This window comes from Stegodyphus dumicola, chromosome 3 (assembly GCF_044657685.1).
Source record: "Stegodyphus dumicola isolate Sdum_Otavi_A_Nest chromosome 3, ASM4465768v1".
Classification (NCBI taxonomy): domain Eukaryota; kingdom Metazoa; phylum Arthropoda; class Arachnida; order Araneae; family Eresidae; genus Stegodyphus; species Stegodyphus dumicola.
Window position 1 is genome coordinate 275920980 of NC_140770.1, and position 25530 is coordinate 275946509.

Genomic DNA, 25530 nt, shown 5'->3' on the forward strand with positions numbered 1-25530 from the left:
AGTGCGAAGAACGTGATACTTAATAAATAAAGGTAACACACAAAACGTTAAAAATTGGACGTAGTATAAAATCCGAAAGCTTTCAGATTTTTTTAAAAAAAATTAGCAGTTGTAAACCTAGCTACGAGTTGAGTCATGACTGAAATAATATAAACAAATACTTAAAAGTTTCAAAAAACAAATGGAAGAAAACTAATAAATAAAAATGTATGATTTAAACACAATTACCTTTCAACTAAATTAGTTTGAAACACATCGGTTGAAAAGTTATAAAATGCGAAGTAACTCCAATAAAAAAATCATCGAGTCGAATGTTTAGTCTGTGGAATCATTAGGACTTTTCATGTCGAAGACGAGAAAAATATGCAGTGTCGTCACCGGGATTCGAACTCCGGGCCTCCCGACTACGCGTCGACTGTGCTTCCAATTACACTATGCGGAAACGGAGGTAGAAAATACCTTTTATAAGTTTGTTTAGTAAGACAAGTCACGAAACGTTTTTAAGCCCAAAATGGTGTTAGCCCGAAACTGCTGGAAGCGGGATTTTGGTACATCCACTATAAACGGCAAATAACTTTTCAAATCGTTGTCACCAAATATTATCACCCTGTATTATTTTTAAAGAAATCAAATAATGAAGAATTTGCATGTGTGTATGTATTTTCCTCGTATTGGGGAAAAATCAACTGTACGTAGAGCCATCCAGTTTTGAAAAACGTAGTCCTTCATCCGAACATGAGCAACTGGAAGCCCAAATTTTAAATTCCGAATTTTTCATTTTATATTTTGTAAAATTTTATTATTATTATTATTATTTTGATTAACAAAATGATTTAAAAGCAAGTGGTGGCAGTACTGAACGGAATAAAAATATTTTTATTCCCAGTGCGTGAGACTATCTTTCACAAATTCTAAAGATAAGCTGTTTTTAAATATCTCGCAGTGTAAATGGCAGCACATCCGGCTGGCAGTCTGAAAATTCATGCTTGGAATCTCGGCGAGAACATGGATGATTACGAATGCTTGTAAAAGTAATATCTCCACATGCTTTGAGTGTTCCGCCTGACACGAACTACCTTACTAATTCTTTGGCAATTCGTTGCCAATTATTTGAATAATTGAAAAATATTTCTGTTTTAAATACTGCAACCTGCATTTTCAAAGCTGATTTCAAATTTAAAAAAGGTATCTTTCAGAAATTCTACTTAGAATCCCATTCAAATAGTTCTGATAGCGACTATTTTTAGGTCGTTTTCATTTATCCGCTTTATTAGCATTTTCTTGAAATTCTTTAAAAATCGGTAAATGCAGCTTTGAAGGACAAAGAGTAAGCGCAAATATTTAATTATAAATTTAAATGAATATCTCTTAACTAATGAAGAGGATCAGGTGCACATTAAATTAAAATAGTAAGATTATGCTTTGATTATTCTTAGTCTAAACCCTGAGTTTATGTTTATTATCTGTCGCAAATGTAAAGTTTGTTACCTGTAGGACATTTTTGGTCGCTTACAATTTGTAATTCAAATTTATTAATACTTAAATAATAAATGTTTATTTAACTGACATTTATTTCAACTTATTGTAATATGTTTAATTAGTAATAGAATAACTTATTTTAGAAAATAAACTAATTATAAAATCTTCGAAAGTGCGACAAAACTTGACAATAAATTACTTAATATCTTTCTTTTATTAGTATGTCAATTCACGATAAACGTCGGTTCACTTTTCAAATTGTTGCCGCCAAATATTAGAGCCCTGCCTTCTATTTAAAGAAATTAAATACTAAAGAATCTGCATAAATCTATGTATGTTTCTTGCATTGTGATAAAACAACGGTACCTAGAGCCATCGAATTTTGAATAACGTACGTTTCCACCCGAATATGGGCATCTGGAAGCCTTAATTTGGAATCTGAAATTTGTTTTATGATCTATTTCATACAGCACTGTAAGGGAAAAAAAAATGTCTTTAGCGCGCGAGACTGTGCATCGGAAATTCTAAAGATAGGCCCATTTTAAAATTATGTTGCGATATTGCAGAATTGAATTTTATGGTTTGAATACGTAGAAAGTGATATTTAATAAATAAAGGTAACGCACAAAACGCCTCTTTGGGCGTAATGTAAAATCTGAAAGCTATCAGATTTTATTTTATTTTTATTTTATTAAATTATTTATCCAAGCGTAAATAAAAATACGTATACAATGACCTAAACAGTTATAAACTTCTATACTACAGCTTGACATTTGATGGCGTATTGATTCTGATTAGTCAGTTGGATTCTTTTGTTATTAATTTTGAACTGTGAAAAAACAATCTGTTCATATACAAACTTATTCCCAACAAAGCCTTTATTCTTAATGGAGAAATTCGTAACTGAGTTTTATTTTTTGGCAGGTGAGAATAGAACTTATTGTATATCGTAAAACCTCTAACTAAGACTTATATGATATTGTAACTTAATTAGTTTTATCTGTAAATTTTGTGTGGCTTTATTCGTGTTCGTGTTTAATAGTAATGAAAATACACTGGTGTGCAAAAATTAAGGACGAGACGGTTTTTTCAATATAACTTTGTACAAAAGCTTTCCAAATCAACACATTTTATACCGTAAGATCCGCAATACGTAAGGACATGAGTAATGTAAGCAACACTTACTAAAAGAGAAATCAGAGGGATAAAAAGAAGCTTTATTGAAAAAGTAGCATGGAGCGCAATGCGACTGAAGGCCGAAACATCCCTGTGATGGGTGTCCAGCAAGAAACATACAGTCTATAATAGGGGATATGATATCCCCTGACTGCTAGGCAGGTTTCACAGCGTCTGCCTATGCTGAGAATGAGGGTGTCAATGAGTTGTTGAGGCATTGCTGCCCATTCGTCTTGCAGCGCCAATTGAAGCTCCGGAATCGTTACTGGTGGTACGGTACGAGCTGCCAAGCATCTGCCTAGAAAATCGCATACATGCTCGATGGGATTGAGATCCGGAGATCGTGCCGGCCAATCCATACGTTCAATATCCTCACTCTCTAAGAGCTGTTCGGCAGCTACTGTGCGATGACATGGTGCATTGTCGTCCATGAAAAGGAACTGCGGACACATAGAGCCTCTAAAAAGACGCACATATGGAAGAAGAATCTCGTTACAATAACGGGTTCCGTTGACTGAACCTGCGACGAATATGTGAAGGGCTGTACGACTACCAAGCATGATGCCTCCCCAAACGAGAACACCGCCACCTCCATACCTGTCCCTTTCAATGATGTTCGAGGGATGATTGCGGCTTCCCCACTCTCTCCAGATGAGTATGCGATGAGAATCGCTACTCAGACTGAATCTGCTCTCATCTATCTGTAAAGAGTACTCGTCCCCATTCATTGTCTCTCCAATTCCGGTGTTCCCGGCACCACAGAGAACGCCTTCTCCGATGGGCAGGCGTTAGAGGTACACACCGTACAGGGCGTTGTGCAAACAGACCACCACCGTGCAGTCTTCTGGCCACGGTAAAACGCGATATCGGTCGTCCAGTAGCCTGTGTCGTGTGTCGAGCGATTTCTCCCGCTGTCTGCCGCCTGTTTCTTCTGGCCTGTAAGGCAATATACCGGTCATCTGCGGGTGTGGTTCCTCGTGGACGACCACTACTAAACCCCCGGATAGCTGTTCCTGTAGTTTGAAATTGTCTCCAAAGTCGTGAAACGATGCTGTGAGCAATTCCGAACTCTGCAGCCACACTTTTCACACTGCGGTCTTCCTCCAACTTCCCAATGATTCGAACTCGGGTAAAAGCATCCAGATATCGTCTAACAGATTGATTATTCGCCATTTCTCGCTGAGGCAGCAACTCGGTGTGATTTTAACTGCTATACGGCGTGCAATCTCTTTGCCAGAAATACTGATCTTACACCGACAACATGTTTTATACTACTCAGACACCCCCATTACGTCTACCTGCATATCTGCGCATGTGCTACCGTACATCACCTTACTTAATCTCCTGATTGGTCTTTCTGTCTGCTCTGCCTCTTCGTTCAGCTGATATGCTAATTTTTCGACTTCGTCCTTAATTTTTGCACACCAGTGTATGTCAACATTCACTTCAAATAAGCAAACTTTTGCAACTTTGAGTTTGCAAGAATTCAAAGGTGTTCATAATAATTGAAATGCATATATGTTATGTAAAAAACAAAAACAAAAAAACAAACAAACAAAAAAAAAACTTGTATGTTATGCATTTTCATTCCCATTCAAAAATCTATACAGCGTAAATTTATTGCCTAAAACATGGAGGTGCCAACGTTTGAGAATCACATGATAAGAGGTACTTGCATGATATAAGGAAAGTAATATTTTTATGCGACAATTACAAATGCCATGGGCCCACCAGCGGCCAAGCGGCAAAAATCGCTAAATACTGGTAGTTCCGACTTGGATTCAATTCCAGGCAAATGAGCTAGCTACATGAACGTTTTCCCCATATGTAATGTGTACAGGAGCCGTTGTCTCTTAAAAAGTCCTACACGATGGAATTTATCGGGGATTTAGGCAGATAGTCACAGTGTGCTTTGCCATAATCTACCACACCAAACGGTACAAATGCCGTATTTGAGCTGCTAAGTAAAGAGAAATCTATAGCTGAGGTCAGCGTTAATGGATATTTTATAATAATAAACATTTTAAAATTTGTGTTCAAAATATTGCATGAAAATCTTTAGAAGTGAGTTGAACGTAGACCAAGACACATAAGCATAGCATAAGAACAGAAATGGAATTAAACATTTTCTCGTGTTTGGCTTTTTGTGGAATTCCCTAAAACTTGCGAATTAAACCTTATTAAATTTTGTTACAGATTTGCTGTCCTATGTTCTTTATAGTACAGAACTGTAAAAGGTGAATTATTTATAAGGACTTCATTAGAATATAAATTACGTTAATGAAAAATATTTATAAATTACGTAATCTGTAGAAAAATTTCATCTGGATTAGACAAAAATAATTAACATCAAACTGCATCAGCAGCGTACATTCGCGTATTCTCTAAAGAGAACAAACTTTATTTCGAATGCTTTGTCAAGCTTAGCACCTTTACCCTTTTTCTGTTTAACTGTAGCCGGAAAAGTTACTCCTGCCATACTAGCTGCCTAATAAAAAGAGACCGGCCTTTTTGCTCAAGTTTCACTTTTGAACTATGACTTAATTTAGAAGACATTCTTGCTTTATTAAAATAGGAAGAACTATTTAGTGTGCAGGCAATCAAAAGTACGTACAAAACATATTCAATGCTACACCCATTTTGCACTCAAATATTATTTAATGTACTCGAAACGGGTTTCTTCCTGTATGTGTTTCGTCCAGTTGATCTTTCAGATCTCCAACAGTATTTCTTCGAGTCGCAGTTTTTCTGCAATGCTGATTTCCATAGCTGGGATATCTTTAATAAGCTCTTCTCTCATACTTCTGGGGCACTTATTCTCCCTTCCGAGATAATCAGCACGTTGGGCCATTTCTAGAATGGCAGTCTTGACCGTACTGCCACATGGTGCTAAAACAGCATCACTGGCACAAGTAAGTGAGTAAGCGTCGCTCCTGTAAAGACAACAAGATATGAATTAAAACATAATCGAGGGGGAGGAGTTCTGAATAGAGAGTATTTATCTCTATATAGTTTAGATGCATTTTTCATAAGGAATATTGCCTTTATCTGATTTATACGCTTTATTACATTTCTGTGGAATGAAGCAAGAGGAGAAATGCATCAGTTGCGTTACTGCGTTACATCACATGATATGACAGAAAGATAACCGTTTTATGAATAAAAGTAACTTATTTTTGGCCTGAAATCTCAGTTACACGAAATGCAAGAGAACAACAGCTCCAATAGTCTCTACAAACATTTCCGACGAATTGTAAAAAAAAGTCACATGAATTATTATTACTTTTATAAAATCATTAGTAATAAATACTTTAGCATAATTGAAATTGCGCATTTTGAGACATTTAAAGAAATATTTTTAATCTGGTATCTGTTTCTTACAAATGTTATGCAACTCGGAATAATATCGCCTTTGTCTCTTGATCACGCCGCAACTGTTTTCCGAAATGTAATTTTTACAGGTAAACTATCTTCACACTTAAAAGGAAAATAGGAAAGACTCCCAGTACTTCAGCCCATATTGCTTTGAAGAAAATAGAGCTCATTTTGTACAGTAAAAAAGAATGGTGTGAATTCAAATTAGCTGCGAAGTCATTGTAAATAACCTCAAAATGTTAACTGTGAAACGTTTGTTCGCCAAAGCCGAACGTTTACAAGATTTACAAGATATTTTTTAGGTTTAGGCTTATTTGATTACAGCAATGTACGCTAGGCAGTGGAAAGATCCCTTGGTGGAGGACGTTCAAAGAGAAATGGCTCGCAACCATGTTACGCATGAGCAAAAAACACGAAAATGTCCATGTAGCCAGCCCGTTCACTGATAATCGAACTATCAGTGTTCAAGGACAGCTAGGCCACTGGTGGGCATTTTCAGGTATTTTCTCCTTCTTCACTGGGTACCTTCCTGGTATAACTGGTTACACTAGCAGCTAGCAATTGCGAAGTCTGGAATTTGAATATCGGAGACAGACTTGGACATTTTTCACGTCTCCTGCTTCAAAGTTGCCTAAAGTTGTCGAATGTTCCTTACACACTTGACAATATTTAAACTTACTTTTGAATTGTTGAAAAATCGTTAAATATAATTATATGTTTAAAATGCTATCGATCGCGTTCCATCGAATGTTGCATACATCTAAATCTACCGTTTGCAACTTTTTATACATTACTCCATATAGTGAAAACATTCATAGTATTCTAAGTGATGCAAATGATTTCAGTGATCTATTGAAATCTTTCGCTACTGTTGCAAGCTACAATTTGAAGTAAAGTAATGAAATTGCTTTATATTAATTTATGTTATTGCTACTTACAAGTATTATTTGCTTATATGTAAATACATAAAAATTGTTTCAAAAGAACACAGTAAAGCTAAATTAAATTTAAATAATTCTCTTGCTCCATTGCTGCAAGAAATGAAATTTGAATTTAACAAACATGCTCTATTCGTAAAAAGCAAATTTAATGTTAATTAAATTTTAAATGAAACATCATTATTATTAATGATTTACGTATGCTCTCAGAATTTAAATGATATTGTAGATTAGTTCGCAGCAATAATTAATCATTTATTTGTAATTCAATTAATTAACTTTAAATTTGCTTTTTACGAATAGAAAATGTTTGTTAAATACATAAAAATATGTTTACATTTTTATGTATTTAACAAACATATACAATAAATATATATATACATTTTTTATGTAAATATATGTAAATAAATTAAAAGAATCTGTTCAAAATAGAGTATTCAGTTGGTAGAAAATCCATTTCCTGTGAAATTATTTTAGCTTAAATTAACATCTCAACAGAAGTCGTGAATTTTTAAAAAAAAAAAAAAAATATTAAGTGGAGCAATTATTCCACTTGATTGCTTGCTAACAAATCTTACCATAATTATTTCTCTCGACTAGCAATACCTTTTATTATGTCAAGAGACAAGATCTGTAGAGGAGAAAGATATATAGGGTGTATCAGTACAGCGGTGACAAACTTTCAGGAGAGATACAGCACAACTACACGATAGGAAATCACATAGCAATTTATGTCCGGAAAAGCTATCCCGGCACGGTTGTGATGACAAAAAGCGCAAAAAAGGAACGACACGAACGGGGTGAGAAAACATGTTTATTATTCGGAATTCAACAAATATAAAGAAAAAATAACATAAAGAGCCAACGATCGAATCGTCAAAAGGGTTCAAAATTACGACACGGACCGTTATGCAGGAACCATGCGTCTGGTATCTTTCATGCGATCTCCCATTCGTGATTCAGGCCCACCAGCGGCCGAGCGGTAAAGTCACTGAACACTGGTAGTCGGTCCGAGGTTCGAATCCCGCGAACGGGCTGGCTGCATGGGTGTTTCGTGTTTTCCCCATGTGTAACGGGTATACGAGCCAGTTTCCCTTAGAAAGTCCTCTACGAAGGCATCCCTTCCCTTAGGCAGATAGCCCTAGTGTGCTTTCCATAATTAAATACACCAACACCACACCTATTCGTGATTCAGATCTTCCGTGCGCCAGACAAGTGATGCCTGTATCACTGTCCGGGGTCGTAATTTCGAACACCTTCTTCAAAGACGATCTTTGTTAGTCCAAAGGGGTTTTATCCCTGAAGGACTGTTGTTTTCGGTTTTCAATTTTGCCTTGAATCACTATAAACGGCGAATCCCTTTTCAAACTGTTGCCACCAAATATTAAAGTCCTCCATTATATTTGAAGGAATTAAATAATGAAAAATCTGCATCAATGTATGTATATTTCTCGCATTGTGACAAAACAATGGTACACAAAGCCATCGAATTTTGAATGACGTAATCTTCCTACGGATATGGGCATGGGGAAGCCCAAAATTGAAATTTGGAATTTGTTTTATGATCGATATCCTATTTTGTAAATCTTTAATGAATTTCCGAGTAACAAACTCTCAGCGATTTACAAGGGAGCAATAGCAACACTCTACAGGAAAAAAAAAAAAAAAAAAAAAAAAAAAAAAAAAACTTTTTTTATCTCCAGCGCGCGCGCGGAACTGTGTATCGGAAATTCTAAAGATATGCTCATTTTAAAATTATTTTGCGACATTGCTATTGAACTGAATTTTATGGTTTAAGGGCAAAGAACGTGATATTTAATAAATAAAGGTAGGCCACAAAACGTTAAAAAAAGTCCCTTTAGGCGTAGTTTAAAATCTGAAACCTTTCAGATTTTTTGTTATTTTTATTATAATTTATTTTCATATTTCGTTTTTTCTTTTTGTTCTCGTTTGTAAGTTTCTGCTGTACTAAGCATAATGAAACATGTTTTGTCTCACTGTCTGTGGCCTTCCTTTTTTGTGCTTTGTGTCGTTACTAAAGCGCCAGGAAAGCGTTTCCGACCATTCAACTGCTGTGTGATTTCCTATCGTCTAAGGTATACTCTGTCACTCCTGAAAGTTTGTCAACGCTGTATTGATGCACCCGGTAGATCTTAAAGGGGCATTTTTTAAAAGTAGTATTGAAAACGTTTTCTTCAGTATAAAATTAAAATATACTCTTAAAAAAAGAATGTTTCAGTGAAACATATTTTTAATAAGCAAAAGTATGTTTCACTGTAACATTCTATTTTTAAAATTTATTTATTAATTCGATTTGTAAAAGTTTAAGAGAAATGCGGAAAATTAGAATAATTTACATAGCCTGAATCACGAATTGCTTTATTGAAGTTAAAGTACATTACAAAATGATTTTGAATAAGATAAAATTGAAGGTATTTTTCTTAATGTGAAGATAATTAGATCTCCAATTTCAGTGAAATAAAAGAAGTAAAAATGCATGATCAGAAAATAGGAAGTATATTTACATGCACAAAAGTTTCATCCAGTCCACTTGACCTGTTACGTTTAGGGAATCAACGTAAGCTTGACGCACTTTTCTTATTTTTTCTGAACATTCTTTTATCACGCTTTCTTTGATGCATCCTATATTCTTTGCAATAGCTGTTTAAAAGAGAAGCGCTTTTAAATATGTATTATTTAAAACATAACTTATTTTTAAAACATAACCATATGCCTTAATCAAAACATTTTTTGAAAAATATAAAAACAAATCAAAAAAATTTAAACAAAATGGAATATCGTGTGCATACAGACTCTCTGAACACACACACTCAAAATTTGATGTCACTCAAAATACAACATGATTTTCTTGTACGGAATATTAAATTATACGAAATTTTTTCTGCATTTCATTTAAACTTATTGAATTTAATTAAAATTACTTCGGCGATAACGCATAAAACACAATAGGTTCACTTAAAATCGTCACGCCTCATTCATTTTATAAATTACAATACCCAAAAATTACATTATCTGAAGAATTATTTAATAGTTATCATATGTTCTGTTCAAATACTATAATAAATCCCAAACGATGTATAAAAGTAATTAAACAAATAAAAAGGAGCATTTTTTCCCAGACGACTCAGTATTTCTCATTCAATAAATACAGTTCTTACTTTGCGACAAGGCAATAATACATAAAAGCTCAAATTATCTATATTAAAAATTACGCGTTAAATCTTAAACACTTATGTTTCATCAGACGGTATAGTGATTAGGGAAGCCTGCGATACCGAAGGGCTGAGGTTCGCATCTCGGAGAATGTGTGGATATAACTGTCAGTCCCTTCCTAGGAGGCAAAGGTGCCTCATCTATTGGATTCCTCCCTAATAAAGAGACCACCACATCTGGGCTTAAGAGTGGCCGATGCCGACATAAAAAAAGAAATCTTATTTCCTCGAATATATTCCAAAATGGATTAAGCATGATTTAATTCACAATAATAAAAGAAGGCATTATCTTTGTTCTTGCGAAGCTTAGTTTCTCTAGATTGTCAACAAATCTACCGTTCTGTTAAGTTTCAAATGTAAACAAACATGGCTGCTATGATGAAAATAATTCGGCTTAGTCGCAATTAAACAACTTTTAAATTTTTGATAATTTTACAAATATTGCATTCATATTTACTAAAGGCATAAAAACGTAACCGGAAGATATGAACAACATAATTAAATCATTTTTCAAGTAAAAAAAATGCGCAGTTTAACGAAAATATAAGAATAAAAAAACAGCTCGCAGAGCCGAGTAACAGGTCGGTATATATATTACCCACCCTGTACGTACGTACAGACGCCACGAAGAAAATATCTTCAGAATCCATTTCAAATCAGTTTCAAAACTCGTTTGGGGAAAGAGTGTCCTTTATTCTGTCCATACGTACAGATGTCACCCAAAAACACATCATTCAGTTGCCTTCCATAGCGGTCAAAATCGATATTTTCGTTGAAATATACTCACTTCCAAAAGTTAAGCACGGATATGTAAAATGCAAAAAAATCAACAAATACTGCTTTGATTGACACAAAATTCGGCAGGAAAGTAGCATATATATTTATGTACAAAACAAAATCAATAATTACATACAGAAATAAAAGCAATATTAAATTTTTGTAAGTTATCAGATAATGACATACTGGAGACTTAAACAGAATTATGTATAAAGTGATAATAAACAGTATAAAATGATCAAAATGGGCATTAATAGGGTATGTGATTCCCCCTCATCTGTATACAAAGTTTACACCTTGTGACCATGCTTTCAATTAGGTTGTCAAACACCACAGAATAAAGCAATCGCCATTCTTCTTGTGCAGCAGTTTCCAGCTACATAAGAGTGGCTGGAGGTGGGAAACGCGAAGATACAGCACGGCCGAGAGCATCCCAAAGATTTTCAATGGGATTAAGTTTGGACGAATATGCTGGCCACGCCATACGCGCAATCCCTCCACTCTCCAGGTAGTCTTCGACGATGTCAGCTCTATGCGGACTTGCGTTATCGTCCATTAAAACAAAAGTAGGGCCAACAGCTGCAGGGTGCAATCACACATTGGGTTCTAGGACTTGATCTCGATACCGGACTGCCGTCAAAAATCCCCGTTTTAAGATGTGCAGGTCGGTGTGGTATCCTCATGAAATCTCTGCCCACACCATAATGCTTCCGCCTCGGAATGCATGATGTTCGGTGATGTTTTGGGACAGATTGCGTATTCGTTGTTCACGCCATATCCTTATACGCTTGCCATCTGGCTCCAGAGCAAATCTTGACTCATCAGTAAACATAACATAGCCCCGGTCAGACATATTCCATTTGACATGTTCTTGGCACCACTGTAATCGTGCGCCTGTTGATTGGACGGGTAGAGAAACACAAACTCGAGGTACCCGGGCGTACAGTCCACTCATATGTAATCTTAGGCGTAAAGTAGCTGCAGATATCGCTTTACCTATGGACGTTGTAACCATAGATGTCACACGTGTGAAGGTCGCTCTGCGATTCCGCTTTTCTACAGTAGCAATATATCGATTTTCCGCGGGGGTTGTAACCCTTGGGCGACCGGCTGCGGGCCTTCGGACAACTGTCTGTGAGGTTTGGAATTGTTTCCATAAACGTGAAATTACAGAATGATGAATGCCGAAGAAAAGAGCAGCATCTGTGATCTACTGTCCTGCTTCAATGCACCCCACAGGAAGCCAGCGCTCAGAATTTTCCATTCGTCTTCTGGAAGTCATAGAAACACGTATGTCTTGAAAACAAATTGAACGAAATGTTTAAACGCCTCATATCAGCACTCACAATCAACTTCTGTAACCCTTCATAAAGCTGGCTTCTGATAAGACTGTCTTTTTTGCATATTTCTTGACATGAAAGCGCGATTGGCTGTTACCTAACATATTTCCATACTTCCAACTACCTATGCAGCGAATTGCATCCTCATCAATTCTGATTGTCTTCCGGAAATTAGCATTGTCCTCTCCGTGCCTAACTTTTGGAAGTGATATTAACTGAAATTTTTCGTGATTACAACACTTCCGTTTTACTTCGTACAAGGAAGTAGAAAAGAAAGGGAGTTCTATATCTCTCTACTAGGCCGATTAACATCTCGAAAGCGCGACTTAGGATATATATTATATTAAATTTATATACAGCATCGTTGTAGCATACCTCTTCTGTCACAGACTTTTTCTGTTATAACATAGCGATATTTTTCGATATTTTGATTATATGACTCAAATTATGTCAATGTGCCAAGTTTGGTAGAAATCGAACGAGTTGTTTTTAAAAAATTAAGTTTCAAAATTTTAGCTTCTCCGAGCTAATGGAATTTGTATATTTTCATTAATATCTTTTTTTATTTAACTTACTTGATTCCTTCTCTAGGAGTTCAAAATTTCGGTTCAATTCGAATAAATTTCGGTTCAATTCAAATAAAGTTCGCAGGTATTTTCCGATTTATTTTAAAAATTTTTATTTTTAAGCAATATTTATATACTTTTCGAAAACAATTTCTTCCCCAAAATTTCGCATAAGAGGTACTTGACTTATAGTGTATTGGCGCGTTTTAAAATTTGGCATAATTGTTATAAGCGGTAATAACGCCAAATATGTTTTTCTCACTTTGTTAAAATAATTTGAAAGAAGGAACACAATATCTTTTTTTTTTTTTTTTTTCGCTACTGCGCAAGAAAGGGGAAATAGGTTACGATAATTTAAGAATTTTGCCAAGTGAATAATTCTGTGCGCCTAGATAATTTTTTTTAAATTTCTCGCCATATTTTATAAAATTTAATATTAAGGAATAATTTGAATCGTAGAATCGAAATATGGGAAAAATTCGATATGCTTTTAGAAAAAGTCCGTTTTCATGTCAAAATATTTATGTTAGAAGAGTGCTTTATCTGAATCTAAATTGTATCCTAATTCGAGCTTTCGGAATATAAAAAACACGAAATTAAATTTCGTCAGTCTGTCCTGTAAAACGAGAGATGTATAATTGTTCCATTTTATGCCCAAGCAGCATTTCTCATCGTATGGTGACAGCTCGTAAATGAAGTGATTTGTTTTGGTTTCTGAGGAATTATTCCCATACGTTTCTGAGAAAACGTTTCGTAGTGAGCTATTATGTTTTGGAAGCATTCGACATTTTTACTTTCTTGTACGAAGTAAAAAGGAAGTATTGTAATCGCGAAAAACTTCAGGCATCATATTTCAAGGAAAATATCCATTTTGACAGCTATCGAATGCAATTTAACGATATTTTTGCGTGACATCCGTACGTAAGAACAGAATAAAGGACTCTTTCCCCCCAAAAAATTATAAAACTGATTTAAACCGAATTCTGAAGAGAGCTTTTCGTGGCGCCTGTGCGTATGCATATACGTATCTCGCATAACTCAAAAACGAGTAGCCACAGAACGTTGAAATTTTGTATGTAGGTTTGCTATAGCATGTTAGATGTGCAGTTCGTATTTTGGTTGCAATCGTATATAAATATATGTATATATCTCCACTCTATTACTCGGCTCAGTCATCTCAGTCTCTTTATTCTTATATGTTTGTAAATTGTGCATTTTTTGCTTTAAAAATGATTGAATTATATTGTTCTTATCTTCCAGTTGAGGTTTTTATACCTTTATACATATCCACTCTGTTAACCAGCTCAGTGATCGCAGTTTCTTTACAATTTAAAAGTTGTTTAAGTGCTGTTAAGCCTAATTATTTTTGCATTGGCGGCCATTGATTGTTGACTTTTGAAACAGCAGAATAGTAGATTTGTTGCCAATCTAGAGAGAAAAGGTTTCCCAATAACAAAGGTAACGCCTTGTTTTATTATTGCGAATTAAATCATGCTTAATCTATTCTGGAACTTATTCGAGGAAATAAGTATTTAAGATTTACTTCATAATTTTCAATGCAAATAATTTGAAGTTTTATGTATTTTTGCCTTGTAGCGATGTGCGAACTGAATTAATCGAATGAGAAATACTGACTCGTCTGTGAAAACTTTTTTTTTGTTGTTGTTCTTTGCTTAATTACTTTTATACACTGTTGTATATTTATTATGGTATATGAATAGCACATGTGGCAACGATTAGATAATTCTTAAGATGATAAAAATTTTGTGCTTTCTGAGTTAAAAAAATGTATGAAATGTCACTGTTAAGTAAACCTAAGGCCAGAGTATCGCTATGGTAAACAAATATAGTGAATTTTAAAGCGTGTATTTATTCTATTGTGGTTTATGCGCTATGGACGAAGTACATATAATTAAATCGAGTAAGTTGAAATGAAATGCAAGAAAAAATGCGTATAATTTAATATTCCATACAAGGAAGTCATGTGGTGTACACATCCGATTTTTTCATATATATAAAGGGCCCACCAACGGCCGAGCGGTAAAGTCGCTGAACACTGGTAGTTCGGTCCGAGGTTCGAATCCCGCGAACGGGCTGGCTGCATGGTTGTTTTCGTGGTTTTGCCCATGTGTAATGTGTATACGAGCCAGTTTCCCTTAGAAAGTCCTCCACGAAGGCATCCCTCCTCTTAGGCAGATAGCCCTCGAGGCTTTGCCATAATCACACACACACACACATATATGTAAAGATTATTGCAATGTGGTTAAGAAAAATCTCTTCGCCTAGCATATCTGTTGCAAGTTTATACAATCTATTTGTAAAGTTCCCATTTAATTTGGTTGCCAAATGAGGATTAAAATAACGAAATACGGGTGTTTTCTGAAATCTACGCATTATTCGCAACGATATTTTGAGAAGATGACAATATAATGCATATCATACTTTTTTTGAGTGCATGTACGTGCTTACACAGAGCACTAGAGTGCTACTAGAAAAGCCGAAAATTTGGTTTAACTTCAAACACGTTCATTTTTTAAATGTAATTTTTTAAATAAATGTTTAATGTCCTTTTAAAACCAAAAATTCTATAAGTTTAAGAAAACAGCTGTTATGTATAAGCATAGAATTATCTAAATGCAGTGTATTCTCATTTACGTGGGCTTGGATTATCTGGTTTGCGGACTGTCCGTACGTGGCAGTGTCCCCACGCTCACACTGAGCGCTATGCACGGGAAACACGCGCCAGTCCGAGCGTGTTCTAAAAACCGCTGAAGTGCGAGTTTAGGTTTAGTTTCAACGATTACTTCGTGCAATTAGTTGTGCATATACACAGTCGAAGATGTTTTGGTGGATCAGACGGATTGTTTTACTTCCTCGTTCAAAGTATAAGTAGTATTGTAATCACGAAAAATCCGGGTATCATATTTCAAAGAAAATATCCATTTTGACTGCTATCGAATGCAATTGAACGATGTTTTGGCGTGACATTTGTACGTAAGGACAGAATAAGGGACTCTTTTCCCCAAACGAAGTATAAAACTGATTTAAAATGGATTTAGAAGAGATTTCGTCTTTGCGTCTGTACGTATATATATATATACAGCCTAGTGACACGGCTCCGTGAGCTCAGTTTTTTTTTTGTTCTTATATGTTGGTAAATTGCGCATATTTTGCTTTAAAAATGATTGAATTATGTTGTTCTTATCTTCCGGTTAAGTTTTCTAAGCTTTTAGTTAATCTGCATGCAATAGTTGTAGAATTACCAACATTTTAAAAGTTAGACTAGACTAGAGTTGAATTTAAAAGTTGTTGAGAGACTAGAGTTGAATTTAAAAGTTGTTTAAGTGCGGCTATATCTATATAATACTTTTCTTACCATAGCAGCCATATTTGTTTACATTTGAAACTTAGCAGAATAGTGAATTATGTTTTTATGCACTTTCAGTATCTTTTTGCGGAGTGGGATCAAAACAAAATATTTAGTTTTTGGGAACTGAATTAATTGAATGAGAAATATGTCTCTAATGATATTCGAAATGATGAGTTCAAATGAAATGCAGGAAAAAATGCGTACTATTTCGTATTCCGTAGAAAGAAGTCTTGAGTTGTACAGATCAGGGTTTTACATCCTATGTTTGTTTATATCATGCGGGCTGTGAAATCTAAAGAACAGTCTCTGTTTACACGCATTATAATTTATTTGATTTAGAGCTATTATGAATTATATCAACTAAAGACATTAAATCAAAATAAAATAAAAGAAGCTATTAGAATTGAGTACATTGCTTACAAATCGATGAATTTTTAATCTAAAAGTTAATGATCTTATGTCTCATAGTAAGACAACCTTTGGCAACCTACGGCTTTTAAATAGTTTGATAAGGTACTGGAACGTAAAGCTCTAGATGAAAAACGGAAGCCAAAAGCCAATTACATTTCTTTAAAAGAATAATTAATAAACAAAGTTGTTACTTTCATGAAGCCTGGAGTCTTTGCGGCAGACTTCTTGCAGAGCCTCGAGAAATCGAGTATGCCTTTGAAGCCTGCTTGAATCACATTTTGATGCATATTCTTGCATACAGCGGAACTGTCCCAATACAATACTGAAAAACAGGAGTGCACAGTTTAAATTTTCTAGTATATTTTGTAGTTTTACAAGATACTAACTTTATTTAGCATTTTACAGTTCCATTTTTATATTTAGTATGTTATTCAATAAAGTAGTAACATCCTTGAGTGAATGCTAATGGTTAGGATTAGGGTTATCTGGATTATCGCAAAGCACGCCGAGACTGCCTGCCTAAAAAGAGAGAGATGTCTTTTTGGAGAGGATTTTAAGAAAAAATAGCTGCCAATGTTACTTATGGAAAAAAACTTGAAATATTCAATACAGCTATTCCGCTTTAACCTGCACCAAACTAATACTTTATCAGAGAATATGATCTTTCCGTTTAGGCGCTAATAGGCCACATGGTATTCAGATATTTTTGCCAGATTAGTCAATATTTAACGTGTAGTTTACCACGATATTTACCAATAACCGAAAAAATACTTTATAAAATGATTGCGATGTAAGAAATTTGATAAAAATTTAACATCCTAAGTAATTAGGCAACAATAACAGAAGCAGCAATAAACACTGCTCCTTTCGCAAGGTAAAAAATAAAATTTTTATCTTAAGATGACGAAGACAGTGATGAAATATTAAATACCAAATTTGTTATATCTTTGAATAATGGATTAACTAAAAATTAATTTTATTATATTAATTAAAACGATGATCATTTATTAATGCGTCGAAGCACTGAATAATAAAGCTATTAGTTGTGCATTGTAGCTTTTTAGTACAGTCCAGGGGTTCTCAACGTTTTCCCCCCGTACCCCCCTTTCAGCACTGATAGAAATTCATTCTTCCCTTTCTTTCAAAAACTTTTGAAACATTTAATTAAAATTAGATTATTTTTAACGTGTTTTATTAATTATTAAACAATAAATTTAATTATAATTTTATTAATTATAGTTCTATTTAGTATTAATTAAACTATAAAAGGTATAGAAAATGTTGATAAATACCAATATTGGAATTTAAAAAAATTAATATTCATATGTTGATTAATATTCATATGTTGACGAATATGTTAAATATATTACGAATATGTTAATTCATATGTTGCAATAATTGGAATATTTTATTTATTTTTAAAGCAATTACTTCCATCTTTTTACAGCTGACCACATAATATAGCTAGTTTGGAAATAAATAACCAGAAAGTTTGTGTTTCCATAAACATTTTTGTAATTTAATCCGCTTTGTGGCAAAACTTGTCGTCATGTTTCCACCTTGCGCGCATGATATTTTAAAAATGGCTAATGGTACGTACTTGAAATTGGATGGAATTCTTTATATGGACACTATTTTCTAACTGAACCAAAAATCTGATGAATATTTTAATATTAAAAAATGTTGTGGATGAAAACATTACAGATTTTTTTAAATAAAATACTTTTTATAAAATCAACTCCAAACAAACTAAAAATTTAACATGAAATTCTTAGAAGGTTTGGTTCACAGTAGTTTCCAAATGTTATAAAAACTATATATTAAATATGGAATTAAATTATGCAACAGAATGTTTTAAACTGTGCGCGCAAGATGGAAACATGACTAAACATTTTGTCACAAAGCGGATAGATTATAAAAATATTCGTGGCAACACAAACTTCTTATTATTATTTTAGAAAGCCGCTATATTATGTAGTCAGCTGTAAAATAGTTGGAAGTAATTTCTTTTAAAATAAGTAAGTTATCCCAATTCTTGCAACAGTCACATATTCGAAGATCTTACGTGCTTTAAGGTGTATGAGTCTCCTTAAATTAATAGAGTTCCTTTTTAAGAACTCAGTTCATTTAACACCCTTCTTATATTCTCTGTCGTCTTACTGAGCACGACGATAAGTCGCTTAGAATTCACCTTAAGTTTCGATTTAGTTTATGAATTTCAAGCAGATGAGACTCTACAAACATTACAACGTTACCCGCTTCCTTTGCATTAGCGAAAGCATATATTAACATTCTTTATGACTATAATAAATTTTAACTTTTGTTTAGTTGATAATAGGCTGATCAATAAGGATTTTATAATTTAAATAACTTACGGACATATCTCGTCGAACTCCTCCTCACTTTCTGGAAACTTTTTGAAACCTTCACCAGGGTCACATAATGCATAAGGACTGTTGTCACAATAATCTTCTTCTTCTAGAGCTACAGTGTGAAAAAGAAATAAGCAAAACGGAATTAAGTGGTTTATATTATTTGTTATGTGATAAATATTCCAGTTTACTTTTTTATATTTTACTTTTAAGCTAGCTGCCCAGAAGGGAAAGGGGTTAGTGAACCTGACTGCCTTACCGAAGCACCGGGTTCGAATCCCGAGAAAAGCATGGTTGTATTTGTCCGTCCCTTCATTAGAGGCAACTGTGGCCCTCCTGCTAGGTGCCTCCGTAAAAAAGGGACCACCGTTTGTGGCCTCAATAGTGGAGAACGCCTATGAATGTCCAGACCTCACTTTTTGCGGGGGAGGGGGGATATTTTAAGCTCAAATTCGCATATGACGTAACTAGCAAAATAGCTTTGAAATTTAAGACGCAGTTCGCAAACCCGTCAAAAAACCAGGGCTGTGGAGTCGGGCAGATTTTGGGGTAAAAGGAGTCGGAGCTGGAGTCGCTAAAAACAGGTCGACTCCGACTCCAGTTTTTGTTGGACACTTTGAATTTGAAATGAAATAAAAATGAATTGAAAGAAAAATTATTGAAAAGCTGAGGTATTATTTTTATTAATGGATGATATACATTAATAAATAGTTATTTTCTATTTTATTGACATATTAATAAATAAATATACGAGAGGAGGATGGACGTGATATTTGCCATTAACGATTAAACTGATTCATTTAGTTACAAATCTCACTGGTAAATTTAGGTAAGCAGCAATAGCAGCAAGAACTCCCAAAATTGATGCCATTCTTAGGAAGCGAGCAAGAAAAGGAGCAATTATTGATCAAGCAAACGCGATAAGGAAGTACATATTTGATGATAAAGAGGTTTTTAGAACTAAGAATGTTTTTAGAAGATGTAGATAACCCTAATGTTTCACTAACAGAAAGACTGTGGAATGATCTTGCAGAATTGGAAACTCTTCTTTCTACACCGTATATAGCTACAAAAAAGCTGCAATCTGAAGAATTGATAGGAGGCGGGAATGGAAAAAGGGGATATTTGATCTTTCTGAAATGGAGGGTTTATTGCAGAAGGAATCATTTCTTCAATGAAGAAAAGATAAACTAGTTTACTAGACAATGAGATATTGCTGGGCTCAGTATATGTAGATCCGAAACACCGAATTTTCTTGGATGGCGAACAAATTAAAAAGGCAAAGAAAGCCACCTATGAACTTTCATTAAGAATGAAATTATTCTCAGGACAATTGGAGAATTCGAATCAGGACAGTCAAACTGCAAACATTGCAATTGAGTCTCTATCATCCTCTTCCAAAGATGAATTAGATTTTGAGAAATATTTTTCGATAATATTGAAAAGTCTAAGGCAAGGCGAAGGAAAATAAAGAACCAAAAGCCTTTAAATATAAAAATGAAAAAATACAGACAAGATTTCTACACGGCCTTTGAAGAAATAGAAAAATATGATTGCGCTTGCAAGACACTTCTTTTAGAACTTATAAAAATGTCTATCCTGAAAAGTTTAAAAAAGTAAACAGCCCTAACAGTAACAGCTCTTCCTCCTACTCAAGTCAGTGTGCAAGGACTCTTCTCAGCTCTCAAGTTTATCAAATCGGGTCTATATCCCTCCAACAAAGAAGGTCTTGCCGAAGCTATACTGTTTCTTAGAAACAACTAATGCCAGTTTTTACATTTCACAATAAATGCTAATTAATATAAATAATTTGCTATGCTATCAACTCTTTTCTGTACCGTCTATTACTTCTTTTATATTAAAGGAATAAGCTGTAACCCATGTGTATATGTTTACATATACTATATGTATGAGGGAGTCGGAGTCGGTCATTTTTTCTACCGACTCCACAGGCCTGAAAAACCCATTCTGTACATATTCATCAAGAGTAAATTCTTTACCAATTAGATCACTCGTAAAATTGCAAATTTTATATTGGAAAGAAGGACTTGCAAAAGAAATTGTTTTAAAATGTTTGATATTAACAAAGAATCTAAGTACGACAGTAATATTAAAAATGCTATGGTAGGTTTAACTAGATTAGAGTTGTAAAAGTAAGAGTAGCTGGGTCCTACATAAGCACGCAGAATAACAAGCATAGCAAGCGTTTTCTTAAATTTAATGTACATGTGTTACCGATCAGATACGAAAACTAGCATTCTATAGAATACCTAAGTATTTTATAGAATATCCAAAACTGGTCGGCAATCTTTGAAATGGTTAACATTTCGTACATTTCCTAGGCATTCTACAAAATGCCAAGTGACTACCTGGCAAAGTATGAAATACAACTCTGATTCATTTCGAATATCCATGTATTTAATGCATTTGTACATAATTTACATTCATACCATAATTCTATACACATATATTTTCTTACATTACTTTCTTTAATAAGAAAGGCATTAATTTTGTTTTGTTTTCTTTACGCATTTTGAACAAAGTATTCGTTTTAAAAGTATTCGTTCATTAATGTTTTACAATGACATTTGTATTTTGGAGGAATGCACATCTTTTAAGGGGACATGCGACATATCGACTAGCGAAATGCAACTATTTCGAAACAAAAGCTATTTAGGGTATAACTTTTCTCAAAATGAACGTATGCTCTAGATTGTTTTTCATTTAAAATAGACAGCTTGTAAATTATATAAAGCATATAAGATATAAAATAAAAGCCTAATGCTTTTTAAAAACCAGTTGTTTAATTTCACTTACCTTTGACGAATCGTTTGTGACAGTGTGCTAGTTTGGTACACTTCTCTTAAAAAATACTTCACCAAATACTTTCAAATTTTGCATGGTGATTAAACATATACCATTTAAGAAAAATAAGAAGTATTTTACTTGAAAAAGATATTAAAAATAAGCTAGTAAAATGTTTTGAAAATCATTGAAAAAAGCGTCTTAAATTTTTAATATATCCAAAAATGATGATGATAAATTTTATATCCAGCATAGTTTTAAAGAAATAATTAAGATAAACAACTGTGTAAAATGTGAACCTTCCAGGCTGAATAGGTTTCAAGAAGAGTGCATCGAAGTTTAAAAAAAATTGAGAAAAACTGAAATCTTTAAAACACTAATAATTTATATAAACAATATTTTATTATATTCCTGCACCATTCTTCTTGATTTCACATTTCTGCATCTAGGTTTTTTTTGTTATGTTTCTTTCTGGCCATTTTAGAAAGCTTTTGGTAATCGAGTTGGGCCTCATGAATTCAATCAATTCAATCCTTTTTGCAAAGACCTTACCATATAAAATGCTGGTTGTATTCCTAATAATTCCACTACTTTATTGCGGCTTTGTACACCATCATTCAAACAAATTATCGCATCTAATAAACTTAATTTTAATGTGATGACGCTCACACAAACAGTTTCTGGTATGCTTATTCAGATGCAATTATAAAAAGTTTCATTCGTGTTTTGAATTCTTCCATGTATGCAATTTGACAGCAATTTTTTGTCAGAGAGACCTACTTCTAAACACACTTTTAACAACTCATAAAACATGTTCTGGCAAAGAATATTTATGAAGATAATTTTGCCAGCTGATATGGCTTTATTGTTGCCACACCAAGCGTCTGTCCATTCTAAACTGGTGGGCTTGCTAGTGCTTGTAGAGCGGTAAAGACGCTGAGCACTGATAGTTCGGTCCGAGGTTCGCATGCCGCGAACGGGCTGGCTGCATGGGCGTTTTCGTGGTTTTCTCCCATGTGTAAAGTGCATGCGAGCCAGTTTCCCTTCGAAAGTCCTCCACGAAGGCATCCCCTCCCTTTAGGCCTTTTTTCATACTTTGCCTAAAACATTTGCCATTCTACTCAATATATACAATGTCTAGGAAAATTGTCTAAAAATGTCAAGCATTCTATAAAAGGCCTAGGTATTCGATAGAAAGTCTACATTTCATGCATTCCCCCGGTAACATATACATTTCCCCATTTTGCTTTTCCTTTACGTATTCATAATTTTTGCTTAGATTCAGCAGCTGGCTTTATAGTTTTCGGCCATTTTTCAGCGAGTCCATTCGCGAACTAGTGATACTGCATTTTATTTAATATTCAGATACTGTCTTTAACATATGTACTACTATTAGACGTTAATGTTAAAGCAGCTAGCGCCGAATTCGGAATGAAGAATGTAAAGTGCTAAATTTCAGATTGTTTCTGGAAAACTTAAATCTCGATAAAATGAAATGTAAGATAAGGAAGAGCATAAATTTACTTGACGTGTTACATCCGAAAGTTAATACTTTCCATATCTCACGCCTTGCCAAAACAGAGTGATGTCAATTCTTTGATATGCAGTTAAAAGTGTACTTCTAGGAAATTCATAGCTCGATTTCTGCCAAAGTTTTAAATCCACAAAAGCATTCTGCACAACACAACGGCTTTGAAGATTCATGCTTTTGTTACCTTTGGCATTATATTTTAAATATTATTTGAAATAAATATTCTCTGCAATTTTAATATTTTTTGTATTTTTTGTATAATTTGGCTTCAGAAAAAGTTTGATCGCATTATATTACGTATTTTTTTAATAATATTTTATGGATTACATTTAAAAGGAAAATCTCTCGAAAAATGTTTCGTATCCCCTTAAAACGCAAAACATTTGAAATATCTGAAATTAAAAAGTATCGTAATGAATTTCTTCTGTGTCCTTTCCTTTTGGCTTATAGAATGTAAATTACGCGACAACATACGATGATAGCCTGATTATAATACAAATACATCAAATTACTGAGACATTTAAAATGTCTCAGAGATTATTAATTTCTGGGAGTGACGTATGGTGTAACATTGTATGAGAAATTATAATTTTTTAAACATATTTTAAAATTAAAAATAGTTATTTAAATTTTACAGAAATATTTCTAATTGTATTGTATAAACACATTCATTTTAAAAAGGCATTATCTTATAACAAAACGAAAAGTTAACCAAACATTGTTTGCAGGTAATTTCTTTTAAACGTACGGATGATTTTTATTTTATTTGAAGAATTAATTTTATTCATACTACACTTCGGGTCATTTTTTATATATCTGACACACTTATGTTTCACCGTTCCTGACCAATTTTGAGAGAATCGAGGAATTAAATTTACTTATGTCATACCTATTTTATCACGAAAGTAAATTCAGATTTATTAATCATTATTCGACAACAGGAGAAAAATTGTATCAAACATGCGTTACATTTAATATAATTTTTAAATGGGATTTAGAAACATTTAACAAACCCATCGCGGGAATGGTGCGTCTTTGTTCTAATTGTTAATAAACCAATTAAATTGACTTAAGACTTTACTATAACGTCTTCTTTTCACTATTCTCAACAGAATACAAATTAGTTGTTTCTGTATTTAAGCTGAGGCTTTTTATGTTTAGATTAGAGCTTTTGCCAGCCGCGTCTTGCTGTTACTTACGAAGCCAACTCTGTTTAAGTTGTGTTCCGACTTAGTGTCTTACTAGCCAACGTTATAAAATTCATATTGCTAAATGTCTGAGCCAGTTTAATTAGTCTATTTTATGTACAGTCTTCAAATAGGCGCATTTAAATGCAGGCACTACGCTACCTGCATTTAAATTCAACTTTCTGTTATGCTAGTTTAAACAAATACCTGCTAGATAGCGGAAGTTTGTTTGAAGGTCAAGCTTTGAATGTTTGCTCAATTAAAACTTCTGTAAAAAGTTATTTTAACCTTCTTCCAACTTTATAAATGTTTAAGACCCAAGGACTCTTAGCAGTGTCTGCAGAACTTACACACAAGCTTCCAGTTGCAGAAGAACCGTACAAGTTAAAGATACTCGTATATAGATTAAAAAAAAAAAAAAAATATTTTGTCCATTATAAATTCTACAAAATGCATCAAACCTGCTTCTTAACTGCAAATGTTGATTTATTAAACAACTTATGTCTTACCTGTAGAAGCGACGACCAAAGCGGTTACGATAAGGAACCACATTTTCATACGAGAGTCAATGAGCGAGTAAAATCGACAGGAAATAGCCCGAGTGCTTTATATTTGGGTAACATTAAAATGATTCGTTTTTTATGCACATGTAGTTAAGTTGCGGATGTACATAATCTGTTTCCTTCATAACCTCCCTGCCTTCTTTCCTTCCCTTTTAGCTTTAAGCACAATTAAAAGCTACCAGAAACATTTTTTTCTTTTGAGCGGAACTACGAAACAGTTTCTGACTGAAATAATCTAACCGTTTCCTTAAAGTTCAAAGAAAGCAAATGGAAGAAAAGTAAAACGTAAAAGTAAGAATCTATACACAAATCTACTTCATCAAAGTAGTTTGAAGCACACCAATGTACAGCATTTAATCCAACGCGTGAAACGTCTTCATTACCTTTATTCCATGATTTGAGTCATG

The 25530-nt window shown here is 33.9% G+C and overlaps 1 protein-coding gene across 1 annotated transcript; it reads right to left on the bottom strand.

Annotated features, from left to right (window-relative positions):
- Positions 1–5199: 5199 nt before the first annotated feature.
- LOC118202869 (uncharacterized) lies at positions 5200–25224 on the bottom strand. The gene is made up of 5 exons (XM_035375079.2): positions 25070–25224; positions 19041–19149; positions 16857–16987; positions 9494–9629; positions 5200–5588 (listed from the first exon to the last, which is right to left on the bottom strand). Exons 1-5 carry the CDS (start codon positions 25116–25118, stop codon positions 5366–5368), a joined length of 648 nt encoding a protein of 215 aa, XP_035230970.1. The 5' UTR covers positions 25119–25224; the 3' UTR covers positions 5200–5365.
- Positions 25225–25530: the final 306 nt, after the last annotated feature.

Bases quoted from the DNA above. Each gene is read 5' to 3' on its own strand.
- LOC118202869 (XM_035375079.2), bottom strand. From the start codon at position 25,118: ATGAAAATGTGGTTCCTTATCGTAACCGCTTTGGTCGTCGCTTCTACA. The intron at 16,988-19,040 runs GTAAGTTATTTA...CCTGTTTTTCAG, and splicing joins GAGTTCGACGAGATATGTCC to TATTGTATTGGGACAGTTCC. The intron at 9,630-16,856 runs GTAACAACTTTG...TCTTTTAAACAG, and splicing joins AGACTCCAGGCTTCATGAAA to CTATTGCAAAGAATATAGGA.